Source organism: Haliotis rubra, unplaced genomic scaffold, assembly GCF_003918875.1.
Source record: "Haliotis rubra isolate DU_JTF1 unplaced genomic scaffold, ASM391887v1 Scf415, whole genome shotgun sequence".
NCBI classification, from domain to species: Eukaryota; Metazoa; Mollusca; class Gastropoda; order Lepetellida; family Haliotidae; genus Haliotis; species Haliotis rubra.
Genome location: NW_025767097.1, coordinates 1 through 27,726, shown reverse-complemented (window position 1 = coordinate 27,726; position 27,726 = coordinate 1). Strand labels below are relative to the sequence as shown.

Sequence of the window (27,726 nt, the reverse complement as noted above, 5' to 3'; positions counted from 1 at the left end):
CTTCTAGAATGCCACTAGTTGATCATCCATAAAGTCTTGTCATCTCTATACCACCAACTTCTAGAATGCCACTAGTTGATCATCTTGGCATCATACCACCAACTTCTAGAATGTCTTGTCATCCATATCTTGTCACCATACCAACTTCTAGAATGCCACTAGTTGATCATCCATAAAGTCTTGTCATCTCTATACCATAAAGTCTTGGCATCTCTATACCCACTAGTTGATCATCCATAAAGTCTTGTCATCTCTATACCACCAACTTCTAGAATGCCACTAGTTGATCATCCATAAAGTCTTGTCATCTCTATACCACCAACTTCTAGAATGCCACTAGTTGATCATCCATAAAGTCTTGTCATCTCTATACCACCAACTTCTAGAATGCCACTAGTTGATCATCCATAAAGTCTTGTCATCTCTATACCACCAACTTCTAGAATGCCACTAGTTGATCATCCATAAAGTCTTGTCATCTCTATACCACCAACTTCTAGAATGCCACTCAAAGAAATAGTTAAGTAGTATCGGGATATATCGTCTCTTGTGGCGATACATCGATGTATCATGGACCCTCGCGATTTATATATCCTGATATATTGCCTAAATGTGTTTTGTATCGATACACTCGTATCGCATAGGTGACTATGCAAACATCGATACTGTAGATGAATCGTTACACCACTAATCTGTATATGTGTATTTAACATATGAGTACCTGTGTGGCTATACTTATGTGGGTTTACTTGTCATGTGATCGCGTTTACAAGTCTCATAAGTGTTTATTTACCCCCAGGTACAAAGGTGTAAATGTATATAGGTATATATATGAATTGTATGTATATGTGATCGTAGAAGTCAACATCAAAGGATTATCTAAACTGCATATATCTGTTGCAACTGGCGAACGTTCTATATTCTGAAAACGACGCTGTTCAATAAACAGCTTTTCAAACATGAATGCGGGCGTCCACACATGGTCAGAAAGAGTTTTCATTATGTTTCAAGGAGTGAAAACGTAGACACGTTGCTTCATGCAAAAATTCATTAATGAATGGATGTAAATTGTTCTGCCAATTTGATTCCAAATCCATCTTTCCTTTGAAGACCATTCATGAAAGACGCACATGCTATGGAAGATAACTCTCCTCTCATGGTGTCTGAGAAAACAACTTTTACGTATTGAAAGCAATGACCAGACTAATGAATATGTGTGTCTTACACCAATTAAATACTCTGTCCGTGTTAAGTCCATATGAACACTAAATAAATGTACGTATATGCACGTACATACAGTGCAGATTGTGTTACGTGAGTAAATGCTCTGCTTGTGTACGGGGTATGGAAGTCCACTGGGGTGGCCCCTATAATGTATAAACCTCCCGGCAGGGAAAGCTCTTGCGTGGTAAGTAGGCACGTCACGATGTCTGCAACTTCATCCTCGTGTCACGGTGCCAATAGCCGTGACTCATCCCCTGCACTTTAAGCGAGACACGTGTGCTTGAAAAAAGCCCACACATTATTTATTAAAATGAACAATCGATGTTATACACGACTCGTATTTTTGAGTAAATTTTTTGGTAAATACACAATGCCATTTTAGAAAGTAGTTAAATGTAACGTATGTTATATTTGGGATTACACTTTCTTAGTAAATTACAGATTCTAGGACTTTTTTGGGTTGAGTCCCATCCGGGATTGTCACGGCTCCCACGGTCGAAAGCTACCAGTTGTCCAACTTCCATTTTAGTGGAATTACTAGAATCTGTACTTTACTAAGAAAATGTAATCCCAAATATAACATACGTTAACTTTGGTAAGTAAGTAAATATACTATGATACGTACCTAAATAACTAGTGATATGAGTACCTGCCCTCCGTGATTGACATTTAGTTGGTGAGTGAGTTAGTGAGTTGGGTTTAAAACACTTTTTAACAATGGTTAAAGCAAGCTGTGTCATCTTAATGTCGGAAGACAGCCTGGGGTTTTAACTCTCTAGTAATTCCGACGATAACGATTTACTCATGACAACCAGATATTAGAATTTGAGTCCACAGTGATAGGTTTGAGGCACGTATAAGGGACATAATTCTGTAGAGCAAATCTAACCGCTTTCCATGGATAATGTCACCAATTCATATCAGTACACGGAGGTGACAGATGGCGGCTATTGTGTTACGGAGGTCCGTAGATGTTTACATGGCAGTGAATGTGTCCTGTCAACTGGCCAGTGTTGTCTCGTTCACAGTTGTCAACTGTAGATAAGCGGTGGCACCCAAGGCAGTTCCAGACACCCAGACACCCGCAATCGTCCAACACAGGTCGACAACTATAATGTCAACTGAAGTTAAATTGTCCGATTTGAACTGAAGATACGTTCTGAAAACATCCCTGTATATCTGTGTCCGCGCCATGGACTTTATGTCACGGACTGTGTAATACCCCGCGTGTCATGAACTGTATGACGTCGTACGTGTCACGTACTTTATGTCAAGGACACAGTGTCACAGTATAACATCCTCAGTGTCACGGACAGTATAACAACCTGCGTTTCACGGACTTTTTGTATAGTACAGTTTAACGTCCAAAGTGTCACGGACAGTATAACGTCCTCAGCGTCACGGACAATATATCAATCAATCAATGCTTTATTGCACAAAAGACCATAGACCCATATACAATAGAGTTACATGTATATATCAATATAGGAATATACATAGGTTGAACAAAAATATAAATTCAATTAACAAAACGAAGTTTGGCGTAATGTTAAAGCATGGTGTATATATAAGGCAATGTGAAATCGGGTAGTAGGATTTCTGCAAGATAACAGTTTCTTAAAAGTATGTGTGGATATGAAATTAGATGTAGGTTAATATTTAATTCTGAGTTCATCATAGATACATAAGAGATACATAAAATGGTATATATTTTACAGAGTCTGGTTGTTGTTTCGATGTTGTAGTGTCTTCCTTTATTGACCTCCAGTTCATTGAGACCTAGTCGAAATCGAATGAGACAGTTTCTAAGAGATTTAGATTTGACGTTGTGAAGATACGTCTCAGTTTCAAAGTTGGATTTAATAGTGCGATATGTGTTGTATCTTGAGGTTTCCTCCAGACCTGAATGCCAATCCTGTTTAAACATGTCTATAGCACGAGTACGAAACATCTTCAAAAAGGAGTTGCAATCGCCCACTGTTTGAGAAGTCAACACAAAACCGAATCCATATAGGTGAATAATAAGTTTTTTATTGAAGAAGCCAAGGCCGATTTCGTTTAGGTGGTAAATCATGTTATACGCTTTCTTCGGTAGGCAATGAGCTGGCATGTGAATCAGTTTAAGCCAGTAGCGTAAGCATCTAGTGAAAGACACGATGTACAGTGGGTAGCGCCCACACTCTCCGTACACCATGCTGTTAGGAGTTGAAAGTCCAACATTTAAGAATTTCTTGCATGCAAACAGGTGCACCTTTTCTATAGAATGAAAGCTTTGACATCCCATAGAGTAAAATAGGTAGTACTTGGGCGTCAAATACATGTAGTTTAAAGAATATTTGGGGTGTTATAACATCAAGTTTATATAAGACTGATTGTAGTTGACAGAATGCCTTCTTCGCTCTGGTTGCTTGTTGTTGTACAGTTTTATTCATGCTCAATGTTTGTGTAAACAAGACGCCTAGATACTTATACTCTTTTACAACGTTGACTGTGTCACCTCTGTATGTCCATCTCTCTTGAGCTGCGACTGACCACCTTTCCTGAATATGACAATGTTCGTGTTATCCAGATTAACCGTTAGCTTCCATTCGTCCGAGTATTTAGCTAGGATGTTCAGCTGATTCTGTAGACCTGTTACGGAACTTGATATGAGGATTTCGTCATCCACAAACAGAAGCGACAAGAGCTCAAAAATATCTGGAAATAGTTGAACTTCGTGTTATCCAGAAAGCGTTATTTCATTGTACAATTCGTTAACGAACAGAGAGAACAGTAGGGGGCTCAATACACATCCTTGGCGTAACCCAAGTGGACAGTCGAAGAAATCAGTTATGCCTTTGTAGCTACGAACACACGATTTTACGTTCTGGTGCATGGATCTGAGAATTGCATACATCTTCCCGTGTAGATAATTCATCTGTAGGCAAGCCCAGAGATAATGACTATTTACAGAATCAAACGCGAAGTCCACAAAAGCAATATATAGCTTACGTTTGTTAAATGAAAGATACTTTTCGACAACTGCAAACAAGGTAAATATGTGGTCTTATCTTGAGTATCCTTTCCGGAATCCAGCCTGAGCTTCTGGTAATAAATCTCGCATATTTGCCCACTGTGTAAGTCTGTTATTAACAACGCTGGTAAACAGTTTTCCCAGGTTACTGATAAGCGAGATCCCTCTGTAATTATTCGGGTTGTTCACGCTTCCGTTCTTGAAAATAGGAACAATGATAGACTTCGACCAAACTTCCGGAAATACATCTGTTTGGAATATTATATTAAAACATTTGGTAAGAAAAGGCAGTTATTTTGGTAGCAAACATTTAATCATCTCAGAGAGAATTCCATCCACGCCTGCCGATTTTCCTCTTTTCAAATGTTCAATCGCATCACAGATTTCGCTTTCTGTTATAGGGGATTCCAATATAATGTCGTCCATATCCTCTAAGTAATCACCTGCTGTGCCATCCTCCTCGGTATTAGAACATTCACAGAGACTTGGTGCTTTGTCTGAAGAGAATAATGCTTATATAACGACCTCAATGTCACGGACTTTGTGCTACGGCAAGTGTTACCATGCAAAAAAAACCCCACTAAAATGAGTGACATATTTCAGAACGAACAGTTTTGTTTTCAACGTTATCTCGACAGACATAATTTCATCATCGATCAGGCGTGAAAGAAACTTCATTTGACATCCAGAAAACCTTACATACACTGAGAGTCCCTGCTGTCTCATGACAGTGTCATTATTTTATAAAACGAAGGGAATATTATTTTTCCGGATTGGATTACTTTCTTGGAAAATTGTCAAGTTAGAAAATAGGATCCTTAATATGACTCCAAGGTTATCATAATGTAGTTAATATCGTGATTCGATGCTGTATGTCAGGCTGTGTAGCCCCCACTTGAAGGTGTCTACTTTTAAAACTTATTGATTCCTTGATAGTTGATTGAAAAGGAATAAGAACTAAATACCCATGAACTGAAATTGAGTTCAGGTTCACTTCTCTTAATCCACGTAGGACCGTTGAGATAATTCTGACCAAGTTTGGTGTTTGATATATTTGTACATCATTGTACAATACGCCCTGCACTGGAACATGATCGGTGGCACAGAAATAGCCATACCGGCAGTATGCAAGAACATATGATCTTTTAATGCATGAACATAAATAATCATAATATTAATACATATAGCAGGTGATAGTGTATGTTTTATCATATAAAACTGAATATATGATCTAACTCTTATTGGAGGCTTATTTTAACCACGGTGTCCATTAGCCATATACAGGGCCCCGTTCCACAAAGCTACCGTAGCGCTACGACAGTCGTACCTCCTGTACTGTAAAGACTTACGACAGTCGTAGTGCTGCGATGGCTTTGGCAAAAGGGGCCCTGTCTCTAATGAGAGAATACATTGTGGGACCCTGGTTATTGTCAGCTTTCTTTTAATTGTGTTAAACTATTGGAAACAAGTCCAACACATTTCGGAAGGTTCCTCTTGGTTCTAGAACGATCATCAGTCCTGGTAAATGCCAGGGCCCCGTTTCCCAAAGGTATCGTAACGCTACGACTGTCGTACCTCCTATACTGTTACACAGACTTACGACTTAGCGCTACGGTAGCTTAGGGAACCGGGCGCCAGGTCTCTACAGACTAGAACCATCCGTAATGGGTAAACATTTATCAGGATGGACATGCCATGTGGGTGTTGGTGCCCGGAGCAATAAACTTCCATGCTTGTGTTTTGCTACAGTTTGATGGAGAATTACGATGATCGGCAGATAGGTTCCTAACCCTGGCCCCGGTACACGTGAGTCAGGTCGTGTGACGCACCTGTAACGACCTCTGTCGTCTCTGTGGAAATACACAAGCTCTGTCAACTCATTCACTGAGATTCAACTTTGTCCTTTTCACCAGTAATTAGTTCCCGTTCAACGATAGATGCTTGCGTCCTTTCCAGCCCAAGCCCTGTAGACTTAATTAAATTTCAATAAAGGTTGGTCGTGTTATTTTTGAAGCAGATTTCGTTTTATTTTGTTGACATTTGACTTATGGTGTAGTATGTGCAGACTGGGCGTTTAGCGATCGACCTGACTTTGGCAAGGAAGGGGGCGGGGCAGTTACCGAAATTCTGTAAATAATGTACAGTTGTCAGTTTGTTTAAGTAAATATACTCTCCCAAAAAAGAAACGCATCATGAAAATAGCAATTTCATGTAGCAATGAATTAAAACGTGATTCATTCTACAAAAGGTTTTGCTCTGTTTATGAGTCCTATGGTGTTTATGTTTTGAAACATCACAACAAAACGCACCATCCGTAAAATACCCGTATTTAACAGCATGATTTTCAATTTCGGCGTGACGCGATGGAAGAATGCGGGTGTACAGACGTCGACGTGAACGTTTCGCCGACGCTTGCGTTCCCCAGGTGGACAGATTTGGCCGGGGAAGTGTTATGATGTGGGGGGAGTTAACCTGCCCTTGGAGAAGTGATTTGATGATGATCCAGGGCAACCTGACAGCTCAACAGTACTGTGACGAAATCCTACGCCCACACCTCCTTCCAATCATTGATCGCCAGAGGGAGTTGTTTCAACAGGACAATGCAAGGCCCCACACAGCACGTCACACTAGAAACTTCCTCCAGAACCACAACATCAATGTGCTCCCCTGGCCCTCAAGATCACCGGACTAAACCCGATCGAACATCTGTGGGATGCCCTGGACAGACGGATGCGACGCCGTAACCCTCAGTCCCAGACACTTCAGCAACTCGCACAGGCACTACAGGCAGAGTGGGCTGCGATTGGGCAACACGAGATTCTGAGACTTATTCGTTCGATGCCGAGGCGATGCCGTGCAGTTCTGGATGCCCACGGTGGTCACACGAGGTATTGACTTCAGCGCCACCACACGTCTCCATGTGACACTCAAACTGACTTTCCTCGAGTTGGTGCCAAAGACGGATAAGTCTGCATTCCCAGTGTGCAATTTCGCTATATTTCATTGACTCATGAAGCCTACAAGATGTTTCAACATAAACATAAAAATACAGTTGGAATTCCTATATGCGTTTCTTTTTTGGGAGAGTATATATAGGTAGGGATTCAAGAACGGAAATGTTCGAAGTAATGCGATTTCTGAGAAATCGAAATATTGAGACTTGAAAATATTAAAACAGTACCCGAATAGACGGTTGAAATGCGAGAATAAGAAACAAGGAGGAGATGTTATGACGGTAGAGCTAGAAATGACATTCTGAAGAAACGGTTGGTGAAGGTGATATTCTGAGGAGACAGGAGGGGTGGAGGCATATTCTGAGGAGACCGGGTTCTTTAGTGGGCGTACACTGTATGTGTGGAGACAGACCGGGGGTAAGAGAATCTGTGGCGTCGACGGTGATGTTTGTAGTTAAACTGACGAGAACAGCAACAACAACCGAACTTGAAGTAGGCACAGAACAGCAAACTGATTTATTGTTGTTCACATTAATAACTAAGGGACTATACCTACCCTAGAGTTCCTGTGTTTAATCGTGATACAACACATACGTGTAGGCTGAGATAGTGGAACTGATCGGCCCCCGACGCTCACCTGTTATCAGTCTTTGTGTTACATTCAAGAAGATAAGCTGTATAGAAACTGCCGTCACATAAGGACAGGATCGCTATTTGCATCATTCCAAAATGGAGGGACGTAAAGTTTTCTTGGTTATTTTTCATGAGTTGTGTCCATGATGTTTGGTTTGCCAGTAACATGCTTGTCTTGTCAAGGCTTGGGACATATGCAATAAATGAATTAATATTCAACCTCGCACAATAACTCAAAAGAAGGCAGAATTAGACAGAAGTGAGACCAGTTCATTTCTTCACCTCCGTGGACACATTTGGAGAAAACGTTTAAAGGAAACTGTTGCTATAGAAACATTGCTCAGAGCCAGTAAACACCTGCAGGCTACCTGGCATTTAAACGCTACTGTCCGAATAACAGAGGTTTTATTGTATTTCAGGTGCTAAGATCTCACTTCAAAACATCAGCTGAAAAGTTAGTCCTAGAATGACGTCGGAGAGAATATATTCACTTATTCACGATAAACGTATATCTGGTACCCGTGGCTGCATATTAAGTGTCCCTTGCCGACTGTGTAGCCCGTCTATTGATACAGCGTAAGACGTACATGGGAGACAGGGAGATAACCAGGCCATACAGGGGGCACCTGACAACGCATCTAAACTGTGCTGGTTCATTACAGAGATAACACTGTCACCCTGACACATACAAATTGATCTTCGTATCGGGTTAAGACAGGCTGTATTTAAAGCTGTCGCGTTACTGACTTTCTTTAGAAACTCTTCCCAAAGGAAAGACACATTCCTCCGTTGAATAAGCGTCCTCGAGATTGTTTTTCCGGAATCCCCACTACGTCGTTTATCAAAGTTTGGTTGTCGAAGACAAAGTCCTGTTTACTTTTGTACGTCAATGCATGTCATTCTGCTTTGTCTTTTTCATCCCAAGTTTCGCTATGCATTTGATACAAAAACGGGTAAACTTAAAGAAAGAACCATCATTTTGATCAGAATATAGCAATGATTGGAGCAACTGGCCATTCATTTCCGAGCATGTTTAGCGTTTACCGTTTTTGTGTGACATGTATATCAGAGATGAGCGCCGGCGGTCGGTGATCAAATCGCCATTTCACCCTTCTTTGGTCTGACATATGATGAAGGCTCTTTCAAATGCAGCGAGATGTTAGATCTGGTAGCATCTGGGAACCTTATGTGGGCGTTACAGAAACCGGGTTTAATAAACAACAACCTAGGTCGACATCAACTATGCCAGCTGGAAAATACAACTTCACGGACTTGGTGGTCAGGTTCGGTTTGTTAACGTACCTCGATGGCGTGGATCGTTGGTCATCGTATCAATCACTGGAATGTCTGGACCAAAACCGAAAAGTCCCAGATTTCGTCACACAGTTTGAGAGTGCCATTAAGCAACAAACCAAATTAATTCACCATATCAATACAACATGTGAAGAATATTATTACTCATCCACAATAATCCAGTGTGACATATGTCAATTCTGGTACGATAATTATCATGCACCTACTCGTTACCAAACGGTTATCCTGGTTAGAATTGGTCTTCAGCAACTAATGCTTACCCTTAGAGGCCACTAAGGGGATCGGGTGGTCAGGCTCTCTGACTTGGATGACACATGTCGCCGTATTCCTATTACGTTGATCGATGCTCAAGATGTCAATCAGTGGATTGTCTGGTCCAGGCTTAACTATTTACAGACCATCATCATATATCATAATATTGCTGAGTGTGGCGTTACACAACAAACAAACACAACATTCGCCACCATACATTCATTCAAGATGGGACGTCATTGTCTCCTCGTCAAGCAGGGAAATCGCGCCGACGTTCTCTCGCAAATGTTTGCAATTTCATTGGCTGAAATCCGCCCTTTGTGGACTGGACTAATCACGAAGCTATTGTGTTAATGATGTCATAAGAAACGGCGACATAACACATTGGATTGTCAAGGACACCCGGACGAGATGGGATAGGAATTGTATTAGTGGAATTTAAACAATATTAACTAAAACAATTATCAAGAAAAGTCAGTATAGGACGGCTAGGTAGCCTTATCACAGCACTACCTCGTCATGCCGCAGACCTTAGGCGATGAGCTGATGTAAAATGTGGTTCAAGATTTCTTCACTTATACAACAATTTTGCTATTTGTTTGTCTATATGTTTGAAGAAGACAGGAGATCGAACAACTGACCTCTATCGATAAAACAACAGAGGCGGTTCCCGAGTTTTATTTCCTGTGGGTACAATGCATGTAGACCACTGTGTCCACCATTTCCTGATATGATCAGAGGGGGACAACAAGTCAAGTCAAGTCAAGTATTTTATTCCGTATGTAGGCCACAGGCCCATATACAACATACATACATTTGTTTAGAAATATAGGTACACTTTAAAGGGCATACGACAACAGAAATGGGCTTCCAGCACCGAACCAATGAAAAGCATGGAACCCGGTCCGTCGGTATGGCAAGCCAACGCTTTACCCACAAGGCTACCTCGCCGCACTAGTTGTCCATGAAGGGATGTTATGTGTCGTAGATCATTATCATTGTTGATCTGACGTGACATTACAGGTAGTTCAGTTGATAGAGTGATCGCTGATCACATATGAGTACTGGGTTCGTCTCCACCTCGTCGGAATAGGTGAAGTTGATAGTTAGTGTCCGCCGACGAGTCATTGACACATCACTAGGACTTGATTTCTTATTCAAAACAGATAGAATAGGTGTTTTCACTTCCGAATTGAAATTTATTGACGTGTTGAAATATATATGTTGCGACGTAGATAGAGGTGCCATCACCGAGCCGTTTATCACATTTTCAAGATAATCAAATAAAAGGTCAGAAGGAGGAAAGGTCTTCAATTCCTTGTCTCCTAATTTAATTGACCCTGTGACAACACCTTTCTTCATCCTGGGATCGAGCAGCAGCAGCAGCAGCAGCAGCACAGCGTCTACGTGTCGACGAGTTGAATCGCTTTTACTGAGTTGTTGACAAAAGTCGAAGTGAGATAATGTCCATATCCTTCTGGAGATCTTCTTACATTTTGTGTTTGACTAATGACACGGCTAAAATGAGAGAACACCCTAGCTTTTAGAGAAAACTCGCTGCGCAATAGAACCAAAAGTATACGTGCAAATTGACGAGAGCCCTCTTCCTTCCTCTCCTAAACTTCTATACGTGAACCCACCCCTCACTACAACGGAAGACTGATTTGTGCCACTCACTCACTTTATATGTAAATATAAACCTGGGCATCTGAGCGAGTCTGGGATTGGTACCGGCATCCATCAACTATACCCCTATACAAAGGAGGCATCTTGGTGGTCGATGAAAAATCTCAAAAAGCTGTATCCGCCTCTGTGGATCGTTTTCCCTCTTAAAGTGGGACCACACACATATTGCCTTTGAGCGTGTGATGTTGCAACTCCGTTGTTTAAAAAATGTCAGATTTGTATTCTCGAATTTGGGGATGTTGTCCATGTTGAATTTCAACGCTCAGCAGATGGTTTATATCCCCCGGTGCTCTGTCTCTACTGAAAGCTGGGAATAGAATTCCGTTTTAGATGCTTTGTAGCCAGTCTTTTGGCCCGATGCATGAATATCCTCATACAAATTACCCGTACCGCTGCAACAGTACTTGTTTTTACGGCGATTATATCGTAAACTATTACCGGGAATACAGTTTAACTAAGGTGTTCTTTCCTGTCACACATGCGCTTTTCAACTTTCTCCCATTGTTTGGGTGAACAGTTACATGTACGTAGTGAATGCCAGACTGGGGTCAGGGCTTCTATAGATAGGCTGGTATATCTCCAATATAATCACGGAAAACATATATCATTGATCTCCAATAGTATAATACCCACTGCAATCACAGGTCACGGGCGCAACAACTGAGAGAAGCGTACGTAAAATATGCACTAAGTTCGAGGGGAGGAGAGTACTATTTAGTCTGACTGGTAAATTATCAACTGGCTGACAACGCATCCTTCCGGAATATATAGTCACTTGTTTTTAGCCATACCAAACCATTAACATACAACATACTCATCAGATTCGTATGTGCCAATCAAACAGATAATTCGGTTTGTGTTAAACCACACATACCCTTTATATACCAGAAATGTAATATTTGATACAAGCAAAATCGACAAGTTTACTTAGCTTATATGATGCATCTGTCTTTAGTAATAGTACTTTGATTAAGATTATAACACTTATACTTGACAAGGGCTTATGTCATGAAATAGGCGAGAAATCTGTTTATGAAATTTGCAAGAGAGATGTTCATTACACGAAATGGGCAATTACACATACACACACGAGTGTCACACACACACACACACACACACACACACACACACACACACACACACACACACACACGAGAGTGTCTCTCTCTCACACACACACACACGAGTGTCACACATACACACAAGAGAGTCACAAATACATACACCTCTTCCTCATAAGTGTTCACACTCACACACTGTTGGTCGAAAATGTTTTCTCACACACACACACTCACACAACACACACACACAGCTAGTCATAATGTTGACACATCACACATTCCTAGTCAGGACGATTATTTTATTTTCTTGAACTCTTGTAATTTGATGTAGAGAATAACAATTTTAGTTTACGTGGCCCTTTTGGTACAGTAATTACAGATCGTCCTGCTCTTACAACTAGGAGTAATCACTTTGTCAGATTTATGATGCTCATCGCTCAAGCCATGTTGGTTTGAATTGGGTCGGCGTTTCATCTGGTGAACTGACGTCCCCGCGTTTCATCATTAGCTCGGGAGCCTTATCAATTATTCTGAGTCAACTACAAAAGAAATGTTCGGGACGAGACATTAAGACTGCACCCAACTGTGCTTCAAAACGAAAATATTTCTTCTACGTTTTTCCTTTGGTCATAAGCAGCAGGAAGTCTCCACTTGTACACAGCTGACGTAATTCAAAATTAACATATGACTTTTAGTTTCAACAGAATCAACAAATGCGGAGCTGTACAATGATTTGACCGAATTTCCGGTCCATGAGAACAAACATATACAGGCTCTAGACATTGACCACTTTGGGGACTAACTTGTAACATAACCTGGGCGGACAGGGATTCGAACCCACGCCTGTAGGCTTCTGTTTAGGGACGCATTAGACCGTACTTCCCATACCCGCCCTATACATGTTTGCTATTGGACGTATATCATTCATGTTACACGTTGTGCATGTCTTTCACATAAAACTGATGTTGGATTAACTCCGCTAATACGACTTCGAATTAAGCGATCTCAAATACTGACCACTGCAGCAGTATAATAAAAAGACAATTATACATCAGTGGATCAGTTATGGCAGTTAAACGTAAAGAAAGAATCACAGACATGTATTACACACATGATGATCGTATAATTGATGAAAATGAGCACAAAGACAAATTTTCGGATGTTTCCTTGAGAACGGGTGCCCTACATGTACATTTGTAGGTGACAACACGTGCTAGAGACAAAGACACGTGTGCATCATGTGATGTCGGGCTGCTATGTATGACCAGGCTCACCAGACATGTGAGGCAACGCAGAGTATAAATATATGCACATATTGATTTAAACTCACAGAACAACAACAACACCTACATGTACACCCGTTCAAACAATATTTATTGAACTGGAAGGTCCTTCCTATATTTCTCCTCACATAAACTGTCATGCTGATACTGTGTACAGAAAAATACTACGGCCACGGCTGTTATTTTGTATCTGCGTCCAGGTGAATAGATGTTTCTGATCAGATATTATCGATACCCATTAAACGCTGGACAGCGGAGATCAATTTGTGTTTCGAGACTCAAGGAAAATAGTCTAAGAATTAGATATTGAAATGGAACCGAATGTGCATGTTACGTACGCACACGTCTTCTTGAAACATGGCTTATTCGAACTCCGTTAACTCGAATCCCGTCAGTTTGATGGATCTGGCGAAGCAACCTAATGTTGTCCAAAATCTAATATCGTCAGTCTGGTTGTTTCGAACAGTCAATAACTCGATATATCATCGATCACCCCGGGTATGTTACATCGACTTCGTAACATATGTCACGCCCATACAATTGACTGTAATATCAATTGGCCTGTCTCCGTGGACATTTTCATGACCTTAGTACTTTTCTATCGTTGAAATCTACAACCAATGTTTATATTCACCGACACATCAGAATGTACATACCAGCTGTTCTTGTCGATATTTAGATTTTACTAGATTCCTTGTACGTATACATGTGAGTACCAGGTGTTTGAGAGGGTCTATTGTGTGATGGCGGCATGTGGTTAAAGGGAGAATTAAATGCATGATCAGCGCTCCGCCTTGTCCGCTGCCAACATTTAATGTATACATTCTGGTGGGATCGTAAATCGATATCTTACTACACGAGATAATTGCAGTGTAGTTATTAACGTTTCTAAACCATTAATCTCCCTGCTTGCAGGTAACTGATCCACGTGATGTTTTATGTCAGAAATTAATACTTTAATCATTTTGTGTACAACAAGGTAAACTTAAAGTGGCCGAGTTTAACCTTGTAATACCTGCTGTTATTTTATATTTTTATTTTTTCGGGGCATGGTCACAGTGACATTTGGGATGTATCGTCCTTGTATTTCTTTAACATATTTTCCCTGAGAGTTAATTAGACATACATCCAGCTCCTTGATATCAGTAACATGGCAGGTGCGCGTTGCAACAGAGCTGAAATCTCATAGATGGATCCCATACTTTACAATGCAAATGGGGAGAACCCTTGATTCCTTCATCTAAATACAGCACACCGCCATCATGCCCTCGCTGCATATTATATGTACATTGTATTACACTTGGGACCTTGTTTCAGAGTGCATTACTCCACCATACCACATAGTAAATAGTTTTCATTTATCTCTTTGAATGTTACAATCAAATTGAAATTGTAAAATAACTCTCCTTCCCCTGTTTCAGATCACAACGTACGGTTCAATAAACGCTTCCTCAGGTTTGGACGTAATTTCGGTGAGCCGTTCCTACGCTTTGGTCGAGGTGGCACATCCGGTCTGGAAGATACCATCGACAAACGTTTCGACTCCTACGAGGACAAAGCCTACCTAAGGTTCGGCCGCTCAGACCCCGGAGAAGACATGCTCAAATCCATACTACTCCGAGGTGCCCCCAGCAACAATGGTTTGCAATACCGACGTAAGCGTGATACAGTGGACGAAACAACGGCCAACGACAACGCTCACAGTCGTCAACGTCGGTCGGTGCAGGAACCGTCTGTGGCATCTGCTGACGCAATGAAAAGATCTGAAGATGCCACTGACGATTTCCAAGTTCCTCGACTCCGACCGCTTGCTGATTATGAAGCTCTGAGTGAGAGGGTCGGCGATTTAGAAAAACGCTTCATGAGGTTTGGACGGAATGGATGGCTTCACTTCGGTAAGCGTGGATTGGAACTTTAGATTTGGAAGAAGGACCTCACTGCCTTTGTCGACCTCGACAACAGACATACCAAACTGCTGATTCTGACTGAAGTTTTTTTGTTTTATGTCTATTTTATAAGAACTATTTTGAGACGTTGTTGACTCTATTCGCCTTAATGAATGGTCATACTGCTGATACCGTTAACTGCTGATTGTTGACATATGGAGAATGCTTGTTTGAGATGTAAACCATCATGCTCATCGCCAAGGTGGAAAGGGCATCTTCCTCTCCACTTCCAAATAACATTGTGTCTGTTTCTCAAATAACATAAGCTTGATCTAACTATACATATACGACGAAATCCACATATCTGGAGTTGACCCTCGTTTCATGAGGCACAGTATGTTCGATATTTGCCGTGTTATGAGAGAAACAGGTTGATGTACATTCCATCCTCAGGCCGGGGTTGTCTCCCCTTACTTTGACAAAATAAAGATGCATATCTAACTAATTTTGTTGCATTTTTTGTTTCGTAAATGTGTGATGGCAGAAGGGTGGTGGAGTTGCCTATAGCCGGTGGTTAGTCGTCAGACATTGGTTCGATTCCCAATATGGGTACATGTATGAAGCCCATAGCTGGTGTTCCTCACCATAAAGTTTAAAGAATATTTGAGGCAGCGTTTGACTCAACTCACCTACGCTCATTACTGCCATTGGCGTGAAACCCATTTTCCGAAACATGACCACAGTATGCACCTATATAGCTAAGAAAAAGTGTATCATTGGAAATATCAGGTTCGATTGTACGGGTCATATGTTTCGGGATTCGGGAATGGGCCCAGGGAATATTCCCACATGGTGATATATCACATTTGGAGGATATCGTGAAGTATACACATGGACAAAAGTATCGCGACACCTGTGATTTATAACCGTCATAGCCATTTATGTTCATATTATAATCATGTCTGTTTGTATTATTGTTTTAACCTTTAGGGGATAGATTGATGTTAGATATGAACGTGCTACGATCAAAATCGAGCATCACGTGCAATACGTGTTCTCGTCATAAATAAGCAAATATCAAGTTTCAGTAAAGTGTTTTTATAACTCGATAACTTGAAAAATCAATTTATTTCGTCGTTGATACAAAGTATGTGGGCCTCCTCAACTGACAACTGCTCATTGCTCAAAGATGGTAAGTTATTAGTATGCGGAATGCTGACATGTTATTGAGAGCTATTGCAAGAGATGTTGGTTGCCATCCTTCGTCTATCAGCTGATTGGCCAGAAAACATCAGCTAACTAATAACGTTAAGGAACGTCAGCGTTCTGGTCGACCACGAGTGATCACTCCTAGGGAGGATACAACCCTTTCTCGGAATCACAAGGCCTCGTCATTTCATGTCCAGCGGCGTGTTTAAATACAGAGTGACTTCCAAACAGAAAAAAAGCCTATAGAGTACTATCAGACGTTCGTTGTTATCACAAAGTATAATGGTAGTTATAAGGCCGGGATTTGGTCTTAAGAATCTGCTGTCTCCTGAAAATTGATTTGTGAAAAGAAGTTTAACATATAAATACATAAGAAAAATATGAAACGCGTAAAATGTGATTAAAGCACAAAAATATACCACGCTAACACACTAACATAACCACGGTCGTACTACAGTCTTTGACTGACTGATATTGGGATGGGCGTCGCTTGTGTTGCATCACTGAGATGGATGACGTCACTGATTCCGTACAGCTGTCTGGTGTGCGGACAAAAAAATCCTAGGACAAAAGCCCCCTAGGACAAAAACCCCACCATGTAGGACAAAAAAACCCCAAAGCTCCAAATGAATAATGAAGATTGTTTATCAGTCAAATATTTTTTCAGCCGACATCACATACATTATGAGCACTAGCACAAACTGGAATGCTACTGTCTGCTTAGTTTATGGAGCATGTATTTATACCAGTTGTAATATGACAGTGAGTTGACAGTGAGTTGAAATACTTAATAATGTGTACATATCTAAATACTAAGTTGATTAATTAAGCTTTTAATATTCTTGAAGTCAGTTAATCCTAATCAATAATGAAGCTTCATCCTCAATACTGTTTACAAACAAAATACTAAGTTAATTAAGGAAGCCTGTTAATCCCTATCCCTGATAATCTCTATTACTGATTCAATAAAATCATGTCACTTAAGCCAATCACTCAGTAGTTAAAACATGTTTGGGGGTTTTGTCCACAGGTCTTCATTTGTTTTTTTTGTCCTAATGGGTTTTTGTCCTAGGGGGCTTTTGTCCAAGGGGTTTTTGTCCCATGGGGCTTTTGTGCACAGGGGTTTTGTCCTACAATCCGTTGTCTACATCTGTTTGTGTTAACAATGACATACGCAGTTATATGTTGCATCACTGAGATGGATGACGTCACTGATTGTCTACATCTGTTTGTGTGACAGACGCAGTTATATGTTTTGAAGTTGACGTGTTTACTACAAGGTCATCGATCAGTTTTGAATTTTCAGAGAAACATTTCATGTATAAGGCAGCCGTTACGTAGAACATTGTCCTTGAGAAGTGATCACCGCATTGATTCCTGCAACACGTGTTATACCTAACCAAACATACACGTGAAATATGTTATCAATAAAACACTTTGTACTGTACAGATTGTCAGGTCGGTGGCAACACATTGTACAGGCATATCGACTATCTTGATGTCTGTAAGTTTACAGTTGTGATCCATTTACGCCGCAACCTCACCTATCTCGGGGGCACGTGTTATCTTAGAGCCGAAGTCAAGATGAGACTCTGCTTACACATTAATTCAGGCGTCTTGCCAGTAAGAGATACATTTAGGTTAAATCCGATTTGAACATTATTTCAGTTACATACTCTTGAAAAACAAGACATGATCAGAAACATAATTAACAGTATAATAAGTTAACATTTAAATAAAATTGTAAGAGATATGCGTTTTTATCAAGAATTATAGGACAATAATAAAAACAATGAGCACACGTTACAACCTGCAGTAGATGTTATGAGCCTCAGCGATCTTGAGGGAGGTGGGGTAGCCTAGTGGTTAAAGCGTTCGCTCGTCAGGCCGAAGACCTGGGTTCGATTCCCCACATGGGTACAATGTGTGAAGCCCATTTCCGGTGTCCCGGAACCCAGGTATTCGGCGTGACGAGCGAACGCTTTAACCACTAGGCTACCCCAATACCCCTGAAAGTGACAAAATCAGGAATGACATCCTGCAAGCCAGAGACCATTTACCGATGTATGGTCTCTGTGCAGGCTCATAGTTGCTGGTGTATTATGGTTTTCCGTTGCACAAACATAAACGTTCTTGCTTAGTATTATTTGGTTTGACATTTATATTAAACAATTCCTCCTTTAAGAATTTTTGGAACACCTTTGGAACAGGATGTAGCATGCATTGTGAAGTGAATGAAAAGCCAAAATCAAAATCTTTAATAGGGAGCAGCGGGTTACCACAACTACACAAACGTAGACTTGTCCCGATGAAATCGCCATGTTCGAACTGCCATAAGTATACGACTAAGAAATAGAGCTTGAAAGATGCGCAGACATTTTCAGGGATAAAATGAATGAAAAGCATGCAATTTGTTAAATGGAAACAAAAATGGCTGTTACCAGTTATAATCAGTCGCGAAAAACAAGGCAAATTAAAAAATACAGTTCGCTTTCGACCTGAACTATTATACATTGTGACGTAATGCAAAATTGTTCGATTACGAGGGGCAGACTAGAATGGCGCAGTGACGCCATTACATTGTGACGTAATGCAAAAAGTGCACATTAACGTCTGATAAAGTACTGTCGGCACCTTTGATCTTTCACAGAAGCATCTTAGAATGGGAGATATGCAGCAACGTAGTATGACATTGTTAACTATGACGTCACTGTAATTTTCATTATATGACGTCATCCTAATATTACCACATGTAATAAATAGAGAGAATATACATATATTTAACTCTTTCCTTCTCAGCAATGAGCACTTTAACAGATATAAATTATCAACGTTTCATCCATTTGGAGTGTAAAATTAATAAAATGTCTTTTTTATCATACTTTGGTCTTAAATGGTAAGCGATCTCCCTATAGGACAATAGAATGTCCAAGTGTAATGGGTAGGAGGTAATTCACCATGTGAATGATCCCGGAGTTAAATGATCACCAAACACGAGGATCAATGTACACTTACTCTCAGTCCTGGGGGTGTCTACAATCTTGTCTTATATCAAATATTGAGTGCAAAAGACACATTTTGTTCACTTTAAGATATGTATTGTACAACTTCGGCTGAGACGAGTCGAGGCATTTAAAGGCGGGTCTAGGTCAAAAGCCCCACAGGACAAAAGCCCCTTAATACAAAAGCCCCACGACCAAAAGCCCCTCAGGACAAAAAAAAACCCCTCGAAAAATGACAAAAAGCCCCTCACTTTACGTATTAATGGGAAAATATGATTAAAGACAAGAAATGATTAACAACATGGTACATTGTATTGCTTGATGATATAATGACCCTAAATACTATATACATTAATATCTAATTAGCAAATAATTGTAGAGAATAAGAAATATATATATATCAAACAAATAAGAACAAATCAACAAGAATTATAAATGACATGATATGATAAACCATATACCCATTTCCTCCTTGGGAAAGCCTGAGATTGGCTATGAGAAATGTTTGTTTGTCAAGTATTATTATGAAATATTTGAAACAAGTGTTTTATTATGAAATACATGAATCGAGGGGCGTTTGCCAGGGGTGCTCAAATTAACGAAGGGGCTATTGTCTAGAGGGGCTTTTGGTCGAGGGGCTTTTGTACCAAAGGGTTTTTGTCCTGAGGGGCTTTTGGCCGTTCACCTTAAAGGCTTGGGTGACGATTTCAGACTTCTCACAAGATGAAGAATGTTCTTTCAAGCTTATAATTCCCTAATGTTGAGGTAACTGAAATGTCTGCTGGGTGGTTGATTTGCCTCTGATGGGACATTCACCGTCCGGGTAACACAATGGCATCCTGACACCTGGGTAATAGAAATACGTCCAAGAAAAATGAGCCTACAGTGAGGATCGAACTCACGATCTCTGGTTTACAAGACCAGTGCTCTATCTACTGGGGCAGCTGATAAACAGCTGAACATTTTCACTGCAAATTACTCAGCTACGCTTCAAGCAGTCAAATACATTCTGATATGGAAAATTGGGACATTCTACATATTAAACTGAATTGAAAACAAGAGACAGGTCAAGATAAACATAAATTAGGTCAATCGCGACTCGGTTAGTTCATCTTATTCTCAACTTTACCTCTCAAAAGATGAAGAATTTCCTTTCAAGCCTATAATTCTCTCATGTTGATGTAACTGAAATGTCTGCTGGGTGGCTTGATTTTGTCTGTGTAAACACCATTCTCTGAGGTTGCACATTCACCGTCCGGCTGGAGGTAACACAATGGCATCCAAAATGACACCTGGGTGATAGAAATCTGTGACAAGAAAAACTATAAGCCTCCGAGTGAGGATCAGAACTCACGACCCTGGTTTACAAGACCAGTTGGGACTTCTATCCACTTGAGAGACAGGTTAAACATAAAGGTCAGTTAGCCATGGACCCAAGAACTGTATCTGAATTCTTATTTGCTCACATTCACCGTCCGGGTAACACAATGGCATCCTAACACTAAGATCTCTTGCAACAAAAATAAGCCTCCAGTTCAAACGACCCCTGGTTTACAAGACCAGTGCTCATCCACTGAGCTATGAAGGTGCAGCCCTTGGACAACACATTCAAACAGTGATCTCTTTGCAACAAAAATTCAAACACAAACAGATTGCAACAACACATTCAAAAAGTGGTATTTCTTTGGATGTCTTATGTCAAATACATGTATTGAGTGCAAAGATACATTTTGTTCACTTTAAGATATGTGTTGTGCAACTTCGGCTGAGCCGAGTCCAGGCATTTAAAGGCTTGGGTGTGGATTTCAGACCTTAAAGGATACTTGCGCTTGGGTAACAAGGGGACCTTGAATTCATGCATGAATTTGTCCCGAATGCCACTGTCGTGGTCACACAGCTGTTTCCGATCATGTGACGAATAGTTGGCCTCAAAATTCAGACTGAGTTCACTTGAATGAAGAGAAAAATCCTACCATGTTATAAATGGACCTATATGATAGCCCCAATTGATCATGGATGTCACGACCCTAGTGTAGGAGACCAGCACCCTAAGCACTGAGCTAGGAGTATGCTTGCACAGGACTTCTCCATGGTGCCTCATGAAGAGGGTTTATCAGCTCAACTGCAAAAAAGGTTAAAACTCCGATAAAAGATATCTAGCCCCCAGTGAGGATCGAACTCACGACCCCTGGTTTACAAGACCAGTGCTCTATCCACTGAGCTATGGAGGCATCTGATAACCGTTGCCAATTTGCCACGGTTTTAACAGCTGTGGGCCCCGGGCTGGTCGATTGCAGTCAGGATTTGTCTGTGTAAACACCATTCACGTGGGATATTCTAAATTTCAGATATATCAAAATGTGTCAGTTGCAATTTACAAGATGTTTTTTCACCTGCCATACACTCCCTTTCATGACGCTGGAGGTGAAATGGGAGTGAGGGTTTTTGTGAAAATGTCAGAAAAGTAAACAAAATGATGCATGCCCCGGGTGAGGCTCAAACTCACAACCTCCGCATTCCTCATCCCATGGTGATCATGGGGAAGGTACTGACTATAAGTACGGCGCGCTAACCGATTGTGCCACCGGGGCAGCTGATAAACAGCTGAACATTTTCACTGCAAATTACTCAGCTACGCTTCAAGCAGTCAAATACATTCTGATATGGAAAATTGGGACATTCTACATATTAAACTGAATTGAAAACAAGAGACAGGTCAAGATAAACATAAATTAGGTCAATCGCGACTCGGGTAGTTTATCTTATTCTCTACTTTACCTCTCCAAAGATGAAGAATTTCCTTTCAAGCCTATAATTCTCTCATGTTGATGTAACTGAAATGTCTGCTGGGTGGCTGATTTGCCTCTGAGGGGACATTCACCGTCCGGGTAACACAATGGCATCCTGACACCTGGGTGATAGAAATCTGTACAAGAAAAATAAGCCTCCAGTGAGGATCGAACTCACGACCCCTGGTTTACAAGACCAGTGCTCTATCCACTGAGCTATGAAGGCAGTTAGCCATGGACCCGAACTTATCAATTCTTATTCTCACTCGTGTCTGTTAGACTAAGATCTCTTGCAACAAAAAATTCAAACACAAACAGATTGCAACAACACATTCAAACAGTGGTATTTCTTTGGATGTCTTATGTCAAATACATGTATTGAGTGCAAAAGATACATTTTGTTCACTTTAAGATATGTGTTGTGCAACTTCGGCTGAGCCGAGTCCAGGCATTTAAAGGCTTGGGTGTGGATTTCAGACCTTAAAGGATACTTGCGCTTGGGTAACAAAGGGGACCTTGAATTCATGCATGAATTTGTCCCGAATGCCACTGTCGTGGTCACACAGCTGTTTCCGATCATGTGACGAATAGTTGGCCTCAAAATTCAGACTGAGTTCACTTGAATGAAGAGAAAAATCCTAGCATGTTTTAAATGGACCTATATGATAGCCCCAATTGATCATGGATGTCACGACCCCTAGTGTAGGAGACCAGCACCCTAAGCACTGAGCTAGGGAGTCTGCTTGCACAGGACTTCTCCATGGTGCCTCATGAAGAGGGTTTATCAGCTCAACTGCAAAAAAGGTTAAAACTCCGATAAAAGATATCTAGCCCCAGTGAGGATCGAACTCACGACCCCTGGTTTACAAGACCAGTGCTCTCACCACTGAGCTATGGAGGCATCTGATAACCGTTGCCAATTTGCCACGGTTTTAACAGCTGCAGGCCCCGGGATGGTCGATTGCAGTCAGGATTTGTCTGTGTAAACACCATTCACGTGGGATATTCTAAATTTCAGATATATCAAAATGTGTCAGTTGCAATTTACAAGATGTTTTTTCACCTGCCATACACTCCCTTTCATGACGCTGGAGAAGAAATGGGAGTGAGGGTTTTAGTGAAAATGTCAGAAAAGTAAACAAAATGATGCATGCCCCGGGTGAGGCTCAAACTCACAACCTCCGCATTCCTCATCCCATGGTGATCATGGGGAAGGTACTGACTATAAGTACGGCGCGCTAACCGATTGTGCCACCGGGGCAGCTGATAAACAGCTGAACATTTTCACTGCAAATTACTCAGCTACGCTTCAAGCAGTCAAATACATTCTGATATGGAAAATTGGGACATTCTACATATTAAACTGAATTGAAAACAAGAGACAGGTCAAGATAAACATAAATTAGGTCAATCGCGACTCGGGTAGTTTATCTTATTCTCTACTTTACCTCTCCAAAGATGAAGAATTTCCTTTCAAGCCTATAATTCTCTCATGTTGATGTAACTGAAATGTCTGCTGGGTGGCTGATTTGCCTCTGAGGGGACATTCACCGTCCGGGTAACACAATGGCATCCTGACACCTGGGTGATAGAAATCTGTACAAGAAAAATGAGCCTCCAGTGAGGATCGAACTCACGACCCTGGTTTACAAGACCAGTGCTCTATCCACTGAGCTATGAAGGCAGTTAGCCATGGACCCGAACTTATCAATTCTTATTCTCACTCGTGTCTGTTAGACTAAGATCTCTTGCAACAAAAAATTCAAACACAAACAGATTGCAACAACACATTCAAACAGTGGTATTTCTTTGGATGTCTTATGTCAAATACATGTATTGAGTGCAAAAGATACATTTTGTTCACTTTAAGATATGTGTTGTGCAACTTCGGCTGAGCCGAGTCCAGGCATTTAAAGGCTTGGGTGTGGATTTCAGACCTTAAAGGATACTTGCGCTTGGGTAACAAAGGGGACCTTGAATTCATGCATGAATTTGTCCCGAATGCCACTGTCGTGGTCACACAGCTGTTTCCGATCATGTGACGAATAGTTGGCCTCAAAATTCAGACTGAGTTCACTTGAATGAAGAGAAAAATCCTAGCATGTTTTAAATGGACCTATATGATAGCCCCAATTGATCATGGATGTCACGACCCCTAGTGTAGGAGAGACCAGCACCCTAAGCACTGAGCTAGAGAGTCTGCTTGCACAGGACTTCTCCATGGTGCCTCATGAAGAGGGTTTATCAGCTCAACTGCAAAAAGGTTAAAACTCCGATAAAAGATATCTAGCCCCAGTGAGGATCGAACTCACGACCCCTGGTTTACAAGACCAGTGCTCTCACCACTGAGCTATGGAGGCATCTGATAACCGTTGCCAATTTGCCACGGTTTTAACAGCTGTAGGCCCCGGGATGGTCGATTGCAGTCAGGATTTGTCTGTGTAAACACCATTCACGTGGGATATTCTAAATTTCAGATATATCAAAATGTGTCAGTTGCGATTTACAAGATGTTCTTTCACCTGCCATACACTCCCTTTCATGACGCTGGAGGTGAAATGGGAGTGAGGGTTTTGGTGAAAATGTCAGAAAAGTAAACAAAATGATGCATGCCCCGGGTGAGGCTCAAACTCACAACCTCCGCATTCCTCATCCCATGGTGATCATGGGGAAGGTACTGACTATAAGTACGGCGCGCTAACCGATTGTGCCACCGGGGCAGCTGATAAACAGCTGAACATTTTCACTGCAAATTACTCAGCTACGCTTCAAGCAGTCAAATACATTCTGATATGGAAAATTGGGACATTCTACATATTAAACTGAATTGAAAACAAGAGACAGGTCAAGATAAACATAAATTAGGTCAATCGCGACTCGGGTAGTTTATCTTATTCTCTACTTTACCTCTCCAAAGATGAAGAATTTCCTTTCAAGCCTATAATTCTCTCATGTTGATGTAACTGAAATGTCTGCTGGGTGGCTGATTTGCCTCTGAGGGGACATTCACCGTCCGGGTAACACAATGGCATCCTGACACCTGGGTGATAGAAATCTGTACAAGAAAAATGAGCCTCCAGTGAGGATCGAACTCACGACCCCTGGTTTACAAGACCAGTGCTCTATCCACTGAGCTATGAAGGCAGTTAGCCATGGACCCGAACTTATCAATTCTTATTCTCACTCGTGTCTGTTAGACTAAGATCTCTTGCAACAAAAAATTCAAACACAAACAGATTGCAACAACACATTCAAACAGTGGTATTTCTTTTGGATGTCTTATGTCAAATACATGTATTGAGTGCAAAAGATACATTTTGTTCACTTTAAGATATGTGTTGTGCAACTTCGGCTGAGCCGAGTCCAGGCATTTAAAGGCTTGGGTGTGGATTTCAGACCTTAAAGGATACTTGCGCTTGGGTAACAAAGGGGACCTTGAATTCATGCATGAATTTGTCCCGAATGCCACTGTCGTGGTCACACAGCTGTTTCCGATCATGTGACGAATAGTTGGCCTCAAAATTCAGACTGAGTTCACTTGAATGAAGAAAAAAATCCTAGCATGTTTTAAATGGACCTATATGATAGCCCCAATTGATCATGGATGTCACGACCCCTAGTGTAGGAGACCAGCACCCTAAGCACTGAGCTAGGGAGTCTGCTTGCACAGGACTTCTCCATGGTGCCTCATGAAGAGGGTTTATCAGCTCAACTGCAAAAAAGGTTAAAACTCCGATAAAAGATATCTAGCCCCCAGTGAGGATCGAACTCACGACCCCTGGTTTACAAGACCAGTGCTCTCACCACTGAGCTATGGAGGCATCTGATAACCGTTGGCAATTTGCCCACGGTTTTAACAGCTGTAGGCCCTGGGTGGTCGATTGCAGTCAGGATTTGTCTGTGTAAACACCATTCACGTGGGATATTCTAAATTTCAGATATATCAAAATGTGTCAGTTGCGATTTACAAGATGTTTTTCACCTGCCATACACTCCCTTTCATGACGCTGGAGAAGAAATGGGAGTGAGGGTTTTGTGAAAATGTCAGAAAAGTAAACAAAATGATGCATGCCCCGGGTGAGGCTCAAACTCACAACCTCCGCATTCCTCATCCCATGGTGATCATGGGGAAGGTACTGACTATAAGTACGGCGCGCTAACCGATTGTGCCACCGGGGCAGCTGATAAACAGCTGAACATTTTCACTGCAAATTACTCAGCTACGCTTCAAGCAGTCAAATACATTCTGATATGGAAAATTTGGAACATTCTACATATTAAACTGAATTGAAAACAAGAGACAGGTCAAGATAAACATAAATTAGGTCAATCGCGACTCAGGTAGTTTATCTTATTCTCTACTTTACCTCTCAAAGATGAAGAATTTCCTTTCAAGCCTATAATTCTCTCATGTTGATGTAACTGAAATGTCTGCTGGGTGGCTGATTTGCCTCTGAGGGGACATTCACCGTCCGGGTAACACAATGGCATCCTGACACCTGGGTGATAGAAATCTGTACAAGAAAAATGAGCCTCCAGTGAGGATCGAACTCACGACCCCTGGTTTACAAGACCAGTGCTCTATCCACTGAGCTATGAAGGCAGTTAGCCATGGACCCGAACTGATCAATTCTTATTCTCACTCGTGTCTGTTAGACTAAGATCTCTTGCAACAACAAATTCAAACACAAACAGATTGCAACAACACATTCAAACAGTGGTATTTCTTTGGATGTCTTATGTCAAATACATGTATTGAGTGCAAAAGATACATTTTGTTCACTTTAAGATATGTGTTGTTACAACTTCGGCTGAGCCGAGTCCAGGCATTTAAAGGCTTGGGTGTGGATTTCCAGACCTTAAAGGATACTTGCGCTTGGGTAACAAAGGGGACCTTGAATTCATGCATGAATTTGTCCCGAATGCCACTGTCGTGGTCACACAGCTGTTTCCGATCATGTGACGAATAGTTGGCCTCAAAATTCAGACTGAGTTCACTTGAATGAAGAGAAAAATCCTAGCATGTTTTAAATGGACCTATATGATAGCCCCAATTGATCATGGATGTCACGACCCCTAGTGTAGGAGACCAGCACCCTAAGCACTGAGCTAGGGAGTCTGCTTGCACAGGACTTCTCCATGGTGCCTCATGAAGAGGGTTTATCAGGCTCAACTGCAAAAGGTTAAAACTCCGATAAAAGATATCCCAGCCCCAGTGAGGATCGAACTCACGACCCTGGTTTACAAGACCAGTGCTCTCACCACTGAGCTATGGAGGCATCTGATAACCGTTGGCAATTTGCCACGGTTTTACTAGCAGCTGTAGAGCCCCGGGGTGGTCGATTGCAGTCAGGGGATTTGTCTGTGTAAACACCATTCACGTGGGATATTCTAAATTTCAGATATATCAAAATGTGTCA

At 41.3% G+C, this 27,726-nt stretch overlaps 1 protein-coding gene and 13 non-coding genes across 14 annotated transcripts; 1 reads left to right on the top strand and 13 right to left on the bottom strand.

Moving 5' to 3' along the window:
• Positions 1-14,570: 14,570 nt before the first annotated feature.
• On the top strand, positions 14,571-15,315 carry LOC124288331 (FMRFamide neuropeptides-like; the record flags this gene model as incomplete). The annotated part of the gene is made up of 2 exons (XM_046724847.1): positions 14,571-14,577; positions 14,842-15,315. Coding segments are annotated over exons 1-2 (481 nt in total), but the record flags the coding sequence as incomplete, so codon positions are not given.
• Positions 15,316-21,675: 6,360 nt separating this feature from the next.
• Positions 21,676-21,748, bottom strand: Trnat-ugu. The gene has a single exon. It is a non-coding gene; the product is annotated as a tRNA-Thr (tRNA).
• Positions 21,749-21,998: 250 nt separating this feature from the next.
• Trnai-uau lies at positions 21,999-22,108 on the bottom strand. The gene is made up of 2 exons: positions 22,071-22,108; positions 21,999-22,034 (listed from the first exon to the last, which is right to left on the bottom strand). It is a non-coding gene; the product is annotated as a tRNA-Ile (tRNA).
• Positions 22,109-22,459: 351 nt separating this feature from the next.
• Positions 22,460-22,532, bottom strand: Trnat-ugu. Its single transcript has one exon. It is a non-coding gene; the product is annotated as a tRNA-Thr (tRNA).
• A 602-nt stretch (positions 22,533-23,134) lies between these two features.
• On the bottom strand, positions 23,135-23,207 carry Trnat-ugu. Its single transcript has one exon. It is a non-coding gene; the product is annotated as a tRNA-Thr (tRNA).
• A 250-nt stretch (positions 23,208-23,457) lies between these two features.
• Positions 23,458-23,567, bottom strand: Trnai-uau. The gene is made up of 2 exons: positions 23,530-23,567; positions 23,458-23,493 (listed from the first exon to the last, which is right to left on the bottom strand). It is a non-coding gene; the product is annotated as a tRNA-Ile (tRNA).
• A 351-nt stretch (positions 23,568-23,918) lies between these two features.
• On the bottom strand, positions 23,919-23,990 carry Trnat-ugu. Its single transcript has one exon. It is a non-coding gene; the product is annotated as a tRNA-Thr (tRNA).
• Positions 23,991-24,593: 603 nt separating this feature from the next.
• Trnat-ugu lies at positions 24,594-24,666 on the bottom strand. The gene has a single exon. It is a non-coding gene; the product is annotated as a tRNA-Thr (tRNA).
• A 250-nt stretch (positions 24,667-24,916) lies between these two features.
• Positions 24,917-25,026, bottom strand: Trnai-uau. The gene is made up of 2 exons: positions 24,989-25,026; positions 24,917-24,952 (listed from the first exon to the last, which is right to left on the bottom strand). It is a non-coding gene; the product is annotated as a tRNA-Ile (tRNA).
• A 351-nt stretch (positions 25,027-25,377) lies between these two features.
• Trnat-ugu lies at positions 25,378-25,450 on the bottom strand. Its single transcript has one exon. It is a non-coding gene; the product is annotated as a tRNA-Thr (tRNA).
• A 604-nt stretch (positions 25,451-26,054) lies between these two features.
• Trnat-ugu lies at positions 26,055-26,127 on the bottom strand. Its single transcript has one exon. It is a non-coding gene; the product is annotated as a tRNA-Thr (tRNA).
• A 248-nt stretch (positions 26,128-26,375) lies between these two features.
• Positions 26,376-26,485, bottom strand: Trnai-uau. The gene is made up of 2 exons: positions 26,448-26,485; positions 26,376-26,411 (listed from the first exon to the last, which is right to left on the bottom strand). It is a non-coding gene; the product is annotated as a tRNA-Ile (tRNA).
• A 351-nt stretch (positions 26,486-26,836) lies between these two features.
• Trnat-ugu lies at positions 26,837-26,909 on the bottom strand. The gene has a single exon. It is a non-coding gene; the product is annotated as a tRNA-Thr (tRNA).
• Positions 26,910-27,513: 604 nt separating this feature from the next.
• Positions 27,514-27,585, bottom strand: Trnat-ugu. Its single transcript has one exon. It is a non-coding gene; the product is annotated as a tRNA-Thr (tRNA).
• Positions 27,586-27,726: the final 141 nt, after the last annotated feature.